General features: G+C 42.7%; 1 protein-coding gene across 2 annotated transcripts in view; it reads right to left on the minus strand.

Moving 5' to 3' along the window:
* Positions 1–10895, minus strand: part of EGFLAM (EGF like, fibronectin type III and laminin G domains) — a 73809-nt gene extending 62914 nt beyond the window's left edge. The window contains exon 1 of one of the 2 annotated variants that reach the window (XM_058826956.1): positions 10501–10895. In XM_058826956.1, the coding sequence (XP_058682939.1) occupies positions 10501–10609 (109 nt within the window). In that variant the 5' untranslated portion in view covers positions 10610–10895. The remainder of the gene's footprint in view (positions 1–10500) is intronic. The other variant, XM_058826955.1, reaches the window with a different exon arrangement.
* Positions 10896–11149: the final 254 nt, after the last annotated feature.

Raw genomic sequence — 11149 nt, forward strand, 5'->3', positions numbered from 1 at the left:
GCATCAGATACTGCAGCAGAGATGGAAGGTAACATAGCCCTAGAGAGGCACCATGGTTTTTGATTCAAACCACAGTGAAAAAATCTTTGGAGAGACTAACCTGACCTTCATTAGTCCTTTAAAAATACTGCAATAGAAACCACAATGAAGGAAAAAAAATATCTCAGCATTTTAATAAATAACAGGCTTGGACTCATGTGATGTTTTGCTGATACTTATATAGCATCTGTTATCTGCCCCAGGGACATCTGAGGTGACAGTCACTGGGATTTTAATAGCCCAGGGAAGGGGAATGAAGGCAACAAAGCTCAGAACTTAAGCTACAGTGCAACACCATGAATCCCATTAAGAGCAAACATGTCACTGGTGACTTTGTCGTGGCTTTTCCTGCTGTACCTTGGCCCTGCAGATCCCTGAGGAGAAAGGCAGCAAGGGGAAGTTCTCTCCTTACACTCCTTCCTGGAGCAAGGCTCTGCTCCCAGAAAGTCTCCACCTGCAGCAAAGGGAAGGAGAGAGGAGGGGAGCTCTGCACAGGGCAATAGTGACTTCCAGGAGTGAAAAGGAAAAGCAGTAACTACTTTTTTAAAAAACTTATTGGAGAGATATATATTAAAATTTCTAGCTATGGATGGTTGTGCCCTGGACACACTTTTGGAGAATTCCTGGTGCTGAGGTTATAAAAAGCAGGGGACATCATACCTCTGAGCAAAGGTCTAGTCTGTATCTATCTGACTTGCAACAGGCAAAATTGAGCACACCAGGCAATTTCTAGGCAACTCTTACAGGCTTATGTTTTTAATAATTACTGGTCAGAGGCTGGTTTGATTCAGACAAGTGCATATGTGCATAACCTCTACCTGCACCCAGATAACTTGGTGAAATATTTCACCTAATGGAAGCATTTTCCACTTCCAGAGGAAATGAAGTATAGATGCCTGTAAAAACCTCCACCAAGACACTCTACTTGCATAACTTCCAGTGCATTTCTGAAAGTCTGAATCAAAATCTAGCAGTCACTCCTCTGAAACCAGGCTCATGCTTTGCCCCAGTGCTGGGGCATGGCTATCCTAATTCCTGCTATCTCTGCAGCACCTTGGTCTGCAGAGACCAGGTTCCTGTTCTTGAAGAAGGGACAGCACTGAGGCTCACTTCTCTCTTCTCCAGCCTACAGACTGCTTGAATGTAACATTTTTCCTGGCTTGGGATTTCCTGTCTGGGCTCCAACCTGCCTTGTCCCTGTGGATGTGTCTAGTGACTGGCAGGCTGCAGCTAGCCCTGCCTGCTGCCAGTACACTGCCTGCCCTGCCACACCTGCCTTCTCATCAGCTGCTTCAGCAGTTTTCAAATAACTTCGAAAAAATGTGCCTAAGAGATTTAACTTGAGTGCCAGAAGGTACCTGAAATCAAGCAAGGGTACATGACCCTGTCTGTGTAATAGATTTTAGTAATCAGTGGGACAGGCTGCTTAGGAACCAGCATGCCAGTAGCATACCCTGGCATCTCCTCCAACCTCTTTTGTCTCATCTGAGGTACTAGAAAGCACAAATACAGGAAGAGCTTCACAAACCATGGCACTCCATAAAGCAAAAAGGTCTGTGAAATTGTAAACACACCAAATAAATAACTTGAAAATTTATTTTCACATCAATTAATATCACTTATTTTTCAGGTGTTTGCGATCCAAATCTTATTAACTCAGTGGAACCCATGACAAAATTGCTCACAATAGTTGAAAAGTTGAATAGTTGAAAATTGCTCACATCACCTTGATGTACCTTAATCGGTTCACTTCACCTACTACACATTTCTTTCTTGTTGAAACCCAGAGCAAAAGAGCTCTTGAAGAAACATATTACTTGGTACAAGAAAATAATTAAAGGGGAGCTTCCTAAAAAATGGTCAGAGAGAAAAAAAATTACAATCAGACAATCACACATGCATTACATATACACATTCAAAAAGATTAAAGAAGACTAAGCTGACTGTGTGACAGGAAACAAGTGTGCAGGAGGAGGACACAACATGCATGATTGAGTCCCCACAATCCTTCTAGTCCTGAGAAATTGTTTTGAAGCTCATTATTCATGGACACAAATGATCTGGTCCCACCCAAGAAAATATCACAAAAATCAGAGTGTGGATTGGTTATCCCTGAGGTTCTGGCACAGGCCTCATAGAACTACACAACACAAAGTGTAGCTACCTCACATCAAACACTTTGTACAGATCACAACACCAGAAAACACTCATTTCTCTGTAGAAAGCAGAGTAGCTTGGATGGTGTTGGTTGGTTGGCATTTTCAGTCCATGACAGGGTGGAGAATAGCTCAAAGCTAAACCTGAGAGCTGAAACAGATGTTTTCAGGAGATCCTTGCGACACTCTGCAAAATCATAGAGGCACTGAGGCTGGAAAGCATGTTTGGAGATCACCTAGTCCAAACCCCTGCTCAGAGCAGGCTCAGCTGCACAAGGTTGCCCAACACTTTCCATAAAGAGGTTTGAATAACTCCAAGGGCAGAGACTCCACAACCTCTCAGGCTGAATTTTCAGTCACCCTCACAGTAAAAAAATATTTGCTCATTTTAAAGGGAATTTCCTGCTTTCCCTTTGTGTCCATTGCCTCCAGCTCTGTCTCAGGACACCAGAGAAAAGCCTACCTCCATCTTCATCACTGTTCCATCATGTATATACATTTGTATGATTCCCACAAGTATTTTACTTCCAAAGAAAATCTTCTCAGCAGGATTTTTTTTCCGTAACTCAGTTCCTCTATAAGAAATGAGATCATTTCAATACCTTCTGCAGTCAGCAAGTCTCTCTATTCACCAGCACTATCAGTAAAACCAGAAGAAATTCATTGTCTCTACTAAGTGACTGAAATAACTGTCTTTTTTAAACCTGAATTCCTGCACTGATTTAGTGTGGGACATGGCCTGTGCATTCAAAGAACCAGTAACAAGCAGCAGGATATGAGAGTTACAGGGAAGGACAAAACCCTCTTTGGTGCAAGAGACACTGAGACACGGAAATATATCACAGCATAAAGAACAAATACATAGGGGAGAAAACAGCACATGACCCAGTCACAGCTACAATGTCCACACAGTTAGTATCCAATGATCCCTAATCCTCTCAAGGCATTCCCTGCTTCACTGGCACACTCTCTTCTGCAGCCTGTAGAGTCCAACCCTTTGTCCCAAACCTCATGCAAACCATGCCCTTGGCATCAGCTGGTCCAAACTGCTTGTTTTTTTCCCCCCTTTAAACCCATTTTAAGTGCCATCTTGTTCTTTGTCCAGAAGTCCCTGAGAGAATTGCTTCTGCAGGTTTCTTCTTCCATCCTATGACCCTATAGCTCTGCAGGGGTAAGGGAGAGCTCAAAGCCTCCCATCTCACCCTACTGAGTGAGTCCTTTTGCACATGAACAGAGAAACAGTTCTTGGCTGCAAAGTTCAGCTCTGACATTGTGACTGATCAATTAAGATGGGAACATTAACAACCTGCACACCACAGGTTCACATGGGAACGAGAACGTCATGAAATGGGAACAGGAACTAAAAATGCCAGCAGGACATCAATCCATGCATGGCTGGAGTATCAGCTGCAATGCCAACATCTCTGTAAACAGTCATCTTCATAAAATGCCTGCTTATTTTTGGAAACATGTTACCTTCTCCTGTAATTGTCTACAAAGCAGAATATGAAAGACCTCACATTTCAGTTCCAAGGAACAGATTCTGGCTTCTGCAATCTCTAATTAAACCACAAAAATTTTGGTCCTAGACACGTACTTTCCATCATCTACAGTTTGACAGGTTTTGTTCATAGTTTGGCTTCTTTTTTCCTAGAATGATATTCTAGTTGAATTTTTTTCATGCATAAAAGCAATTAAACTTGAGTGAAATACTGTATAATTTTTGCCCTTAGGATTTTTTATCAGAAGATTTTTGAGCCCAGCAACACAAAGCCAGTCTTGATTTAAAACTTTGTATGTGCAACAATACCTCTGGCACAGCAGAAAGATCAGAATGATTTTTGTATTTGAAAGAAGTATGATCAAAACTCATAGGACACTCATTTCCCATCGTTTTAGAAAAACAATTTTGCAAGTTGCAATATCAATACTGATATTTATTGATATATACCATCATTTTCATAGATGCCAGAAATTTCAAACTACTTTTAAAATTGAGAGAGGTGTGAAGGATAATCTGTGCTGGGATTCTTCCAGCATCAGAGATCTTTCTGTGCAAATAATACTGGACTGACTATCCTCTGAGGATGTGGGGAACTCAGAACCACTCCGTGTCTGCCTCTCAGAAGAACTGTTCTTGACACAACTGCTATCTGCACAGTTATATAAAAAGTGTTCATTAACTGTAAGGTTAACATATATAAGGGGAAAGACATCCTATCACTACTTCGGGATACACTCAGAAAGCCATGTTCAGATGTTAGTAACTGAATATGGTTTATATTTCCTAGCTCTGAAAAATTGTCCAGTATAACTTTGGTGATCCTTGAGTGAGACATCTTTTTAAGAAAAGAAAGCCAATGCATTTTGGCTATCAACCTGCAGGGATCCAACCCAAGAGAAGAAAAGGTTTTTCCCTTTTGCTGACAATCATATAACTGTCCCCTCCTTTATGAAGAAATGCCTCCCTTTATAAATATTTTGTGGATTCCTTTTCATCAGAGGCCAATATTCTGTGGGACTTTCCTCAACAGTAATCTTTACTCCTGGGTTTAGCTACCCTACGTTCAACAGAAGAATTGGCATGGAACTCAGTGTATTTCACAATATACACCTCTCACCTGCAAAGTTTTATGGATCATCACACAGTGTATCATTATCTAGGTTTGAGTTAGGTACCTGGTTCTGCTGAAGCTTTCCCCCTAAGCCCTCAATTTTCAGTGGCTTATGCCCTCCTGAAGCAGTTAGTTTCAAAGATGAATTCTGGTGTGCTTGTTCTCAGCTCAGTGGCTCTGAAATGTTTGAAAAAGTAATGTTGATATTTTGCTGTGGTTTGGATGGTCATTTTATATGAAGTAACTCATTTGATTGTCATGTGTAAGCATCTTCACTAAAAGTAAAAATAAAAGGAAATCAAATTTTGCCTAGTCTTACCCAAAAGTATTTCCTTTCAGCTGGAATTAGTAATGAAGAACAGGTTTGGGGATTTGTTTGGTTTGTGGGATTTTTTTTTTGATAGATCATTGGTTTGCACAGAAAACAATTAAGAAATTTCATTCAAGATCAGACATCTAACACAATCTCCTGTGTCCCTGTGATTTAGGAAGTCTTTTGTTATGTGATCATAGACCACCATCACACATTCATAGATAAATATGGCAGCCAGCTATACACTCAATAATGAGATAATAAATTCTGCAAAGACCCATTCATGGCTGTTTGCTTACATTACAGATATCTTTAATATCCTTTAATGACTTTTTAATATGAAAAGTTTTCTACAAGCATTTTAGAGTTTCATTTCCTTGTGATGGAGAAGTGAAAAGGTCCAATCAGGACTGTTTTGAAGACATGAAGCAATGATAGGCACCTTTTTTTTAAATTAATTTTATTTTCAATATAAAAGAGCATTAAAAGCGCAAAAACATACATTAGAAGAGCATAAATAGAAACATGCAAAACTTTGAGTTCCAGTATAGGCATGATATGAGGAGTTACAAGCTTCCAAGTGTACTCTCAGTTAATCAATGAGTTTGAGGGGCACTGAAGAGAAATCATGCACTGAAATTTTCTGGTTTAAGAAAACAAGGTACTGTTCTGTTCCTCAGGATATTTTTTGGGTGACATTCAGAATCCCTGCCATTAAGTTTAAGATGAGTGTAATTGTTGAATGCGTTTACTTCTAATGAACGGCAAACAGTACACAGTGCTGTGTCTAGTCCAGTGTCACTGAGAGAAAAAGATGATTTTTTTTTTTTTTTTTTTTTGCAAGGCACACCAGAACACCATGAAAATCACCTACATATTATCACTGTTTCCTGGAAGCATTGACTAAAATTGGGGTACAGCTGTGATGAGCACCCTATAGGAGTCTTACCACTGTTTAAAGTGGCATGTCAGGAAAAGGATAAAAGCACAAAAACATTCTGATCCCATTTTTAAAAATGAAATCTTTTCCTGTGAAGGAGTGGCAAGCCATTGAAGACAGTCTGTGACAGCCTCAAGGCAGAAAGATTTCCGAAGGATCACTCTAGTGCCCTAACTCCAAAACAACTCTTCCTCTCCGAAGCATCACTCAGCCCCAGCATGTGGTATAGAATGTCTTGGCTAATTTTACGTTTCTGAACATTGGTGGAAGTCTGAATAGTCATTTCAGACAGTGGCATTGGCAAAAAGGTGCAAATGAAAAACATTTACTGAAAGTTTCCTTGTACAGACAAAGATAGCAATTTCATGGTGGAAAGGGCACAAGATATTTTGCTGCAAGTGAGACTAACTAAAGTGAGGAAACATACTTCAAAATGAGTAACAGTGACACAGAGAGTAACATGCTCAAGTGGACCAATTCACTGCATTCTTACTGCTGCCCTGGAAAGTATTATCAGAAAGTATTACCATGGACCCCTGAGGTACAAGAGCAAGTCCAATCAAAAGGAGAATGTCACATAATGTTGTGATGCAACTTACATCTGAAGGTGAAAAACAACAAATACATATATAATTAGTGTTTGATTCTATTGGTGTTGAAGACATCAGACATTTTTGAAACTCTAAGAGGATGATACTAATCTTCCCTCAAATAAATTATTCACATCTTTATTAGTTCTAGCTCACAGATATGCAGTGTCTCTGACAGCTCTACATCCCTCACATTAGGAATCATTCAGCTTCAGAGTCATTCCTCTTCTCAGACACTTCACATCCAGCAGCAAATCAACCTTACCCTTGCACACTTTATGTGTGGGATTTATTATGACAGTGAATAAGAATTCAGCCTATTGTTCCAAAAAACTTTAATATTTAAAAACTCAAATAAGCACCTTCTTTCCCAAAGACTGCTGAGTTTTTTGATACATAAATACGGCTAGACTTTCAGAAGTGTTCTTTATGTAGCAGCTCTTATTATAGTCAGATTTTCTAAAGAATTCAAGTATCCCAGCACCAAATCCTTTGGAAAAAAAAAGTCATTTACTTTAATGCTGACCAAGGATCTGTACCCTTTTGAAACTCTGGCCCTGATATTGAGTGCTACTCTCTTGTAAAGTCTTCAGACTTTAACTGGTATGATTCCTCCAGCACTTACACAGAAAGCCGGTGATGTCTACTGCTATGGACATCTGGGAAAGAGATACAAGCCAAATTCTTTATTTATATTAGCTGGCAAACATAATATATTTATAAAAGAAGAAGCATTCCTAAGCATCAGATATGATTATTTTTATTCTCCATGCAGACCAACTTACCCATCTTATTATTCTACAGGGCGTTGGAATTTTACACTGTTACTAAAGAAGCACAATGCAATACAGTGCAACAACTTTATTCTATGAACACCCAGGATGGGTTAACTCTTTCCCCTAAAATCAGACAACCATTAAAATTAAATACTGTGTTTATATTAGTAGCAGAGTAACACATTGGGAGCTAGTTTCACACTCCCTATTCTTCAACCAGTTTCAACCAGTTGAAACTTGAAACAGAGATGGCAAAACCTGTGTCTTTGCAGAAGGCAAAAGCAAGAAAACAATGTGAAAGCAGCAGCATGAGTGCCAGCTTCTGGGAATACAAGATATAGAGAATCCCAGGCTAATCTGTTCCCAGCTATACTATTCACCACACGGTGTCTAAGGATTTGTTTTAAGCCCTTCCCAAAGAGTCTGTCATCCCGTTTCCTTGTCTCCAGAAAAAGTATTATGTAACTGTAAATAAATGTTCAAATGATTTTAGCAGTCATCAGAATGTCTTGTATTTGAGTATAACAGCCTTTTACCTTGAAGATTAATTTAAGAAGTTGCTTTTGGGGGCATTTTACTATATATTTTTAACTTCACAAACAGATTTCTGACTTAGCTGCTTTCTTGGGATTACAAAACTGATCTTCGTAAGCTAAACCTTGAACTGAAACTTGGGAAGAATGGAGATCCATTTTACCATTTTTTTCTTTTGATGCACAGGATCTCCAAGTCAGCTTCTGTTATTGAAGATCAACTGGTTTTATGACTTCTCTCTTGATATAACCTCTTGCTTTCATCTCAGTTAAAATTCCTGTACAATCTATCTTCTATCACTATTAAAAGGACAAAATGAAAGAAAAAAAAAATCCTAAAGAACTTTTTACTATCTTGTCTCTTCTTTGCTCACTGAATGTGTCATTTTGGATGTGTGAGTAAAAGATAGTTCTTTTCTACTGTTAACCACCCAGCATGTGATATGCTGCAGAACAAGGCAGAGATGTTCCAGCTACCTGAAACTTCACCTGTCCTGAGTGTTTTGAGAGCAACATTTCATAGTAAGGACCCAGTCATGGGATTCTTGGCAGTCCTCAATTCCAACACTCCCTGCAAAACGCAGATGGGAGTTAAATTATATATATATATAAAATTAGAAAGATGGATAGATGATGGATAGATGGATAGATGGATGGATGGATGGATGGATAGATAGATAGATAGATAGATAGATAGATAGATAGATAGATAGATAGATAGATATCTACTGAAAAGGGGAATTCCCCTCTTTGAATCTTGCTACAAGTACATTTTCAAATGTTTGTAGATTTTGAAAAAATTTTGCCCCATGAAACTCATTACTTCTTATACAGCAAAAAGAAGCAAGAAAGGAATGATTGAATCAGTCAGTGAATCTGACGCGTGTTATAGAAAATTAACATAAAATGTGTGCTTACAAAAGTACGGTAAACACAATACTAACATATTAATTAATTTCCTTCACAACATTACAATTAGTTTCCAAGGTTTAAACTGTTTTAATTTAATGCACAGAAGTACATTTTCCCCAGGTCTGCTATTTTGCTGTGACTAGAGGAAACAAGCAACAAGTATGTTACAGTCAAAGAATATTTAAAAATATTTATACATTTGCCTCCCCAACTTCACATATCCAGTATTCTTAATGCAAGCTACTAATCATCTCATTCACAATGACTGTCTGCCTAATTTCCTCTGGTACTTAATGGTGGCTATTATGACAACCAAGGATCATGGGACTAGATCCCTAAGAGACAAGGTCAGACTAGCAAAATTAGCCATCTGTCCAGTAAGGGTTTTAAGCTCAGGCTGTATTTAAGTATTAAGTTTCCAACTGTACAGGCATTTGTTTTCTTCTCAAATGAGCAAGAAAAAGCACAATAGTGATTCTAAAAACCAGCAATAAAAATCTTTCAGTACTGTGGGATAGATACAAAAGGGATCTGAAGCTGCAAACTCTTCATGAGACGAGGCAGAACTTACTAAACTTTCTGTATTTTCAATTGAACTGATCTCAGTGAACTCAGTGATAAGAGTCGGTCACAAAGACTCCAGGATAGTCCCAGTGTTAGAGACAGTCCTGGGCGCAGTTATCTTCTCTTAGCACCGCAGTTTGTAAAGTATACAGAACGTCAGACTTCACCGTGCACTGTGTCTCGTCTCATTGTTTACGTTTTACCTTACTGTTTCATATGTTGCAGACTGTAAAAGGGTTTTAACAGACTCAGGGTTTTAACTTTCAGCCTCTAAGGACCGTGCAGGACCCCCTTGATCAGCATTGCAAACCTGCCGCCGACAGCTGTGGGAACTCTCCCACAGGACACAGACAGCACTCAGCCAGGAACGGGACCAGAAGGCACACCACATCATGCTTGGTACACTATAGCTACGTTTCTGAGACAAAATCATTTCTTCTCTAGTAATTTTTCTTTCACATTCACTACTCTGTGTCTGTGTGTGCACTGCCGCACATAGAAATGTCGCAGCCACGGAACAGCCTGCCCGACAGGTCACCTCTGACTGGCTTAGAGGTTCACCTGGCTTCTAACTGCTCACGCCGTACCGCAGGTAACGGGATCCGGGGGAAAATGGACAATTTTTTTGCCGATTTCTTCCGCAGTAGCTGCAGTCTGGTCCTGGTCTGTAAATCGAGAGATCCCACCGGCACTCGGAGTAAGACGTGGGAGAAAACTAGTCATACACGACCCCGCAACTTCAGGGGTCCCTGCCAGTGCCTGGACATCCTCTCTTTCCCTTGAGAGGGCGGCAGGAGCCCGCGGGGTAGGGCGAGGAGCGGCGGCGGCCCCGCCGGGCTCCCGGAGCTCCCAGGCGCGCTCGGGGACCGGGGCGGCGGCGGCCCGACCCCAGCCCCCCCCAGGGACCTCAGGGACCCGCTGCCCACCGAGGGCTGCCGCCCGGCTCCGCCGCCGCCTGTGCCCGACCCGGGACAGCCCCAGTGTTAGAGGGACGCGGAACTTGGCCGGTGTAAGCGTGTCGCGGGGCGGGCACCCGTCGTCTGGCGCTGCCGCCCGTCCTACCTTGCCGGCGGGGGATGTTCCTGCGCGGCGTGGCCGCACACCCGATGCACGAAGCCAGGAGCAGCACCAGGGCGAGGCAGCGGCGGTGACAGCCGCCCGGCGCCTCCATGTGCGCCGAGTCCCCCCGGCCGAGCGGGGAGCTGGGGCCGGTGGCCGCGGGCGAGGGGCGCCGCCGGCGCCGCACGTCCCCTCCGGGCGGCAGCCGGTGCGGAGCGGAGCCGGGGCCGGCGCGGAGCGGACAGCGGGGCTCGGATGCGCGCCGGGCAGGGACGGGGAGGGACGGAGGGAAGGGGGGAGGAGGCTGGGTCCGGCCCTTTGATGGGATTACGGCCGCCCGGCGCGGGGCACGGCTCGGCACCTCCCCCGCGGGCCGCCGCCGCCCCGGCTCGGCAGACCCAGCCCCGCCGGAGGGGTGGCGGCGTCCCCTGCCGGGAGACCCCCGTGCCGGCGGGGCCACTCGGCAGCCGGCCCTGCCCGCGGGGAGAGCGCTCAGGGGCCACCCCTGGGCACCATGGGGCAGTGTGCCACCCTTTCCTCAGCGGGGACCCCTGCCCTGAGGGACCCCAACTCCGGTGCTGCCCTCCCCAGGGAGCTGCGGCATTTGACACGGGTTTCTAACCTTTTTTTTCTAACCCCGAAGGTATGGGGC

Source organism: Poecile atricapillus, chromosome Z (genome assembly GCF_030490865.1).
Source record: "Poecile atricapillus isolate bPoeAtr1 chromosome Z, bPoeAtr1.hap1, whole genome shotgun sequence".
Classification (NCBI taxonomy): Eukaryota; Metazoa; Chordata; class Aves; order Passeriformes; family Paridae; genus Poecile; species Poecile atricapillus.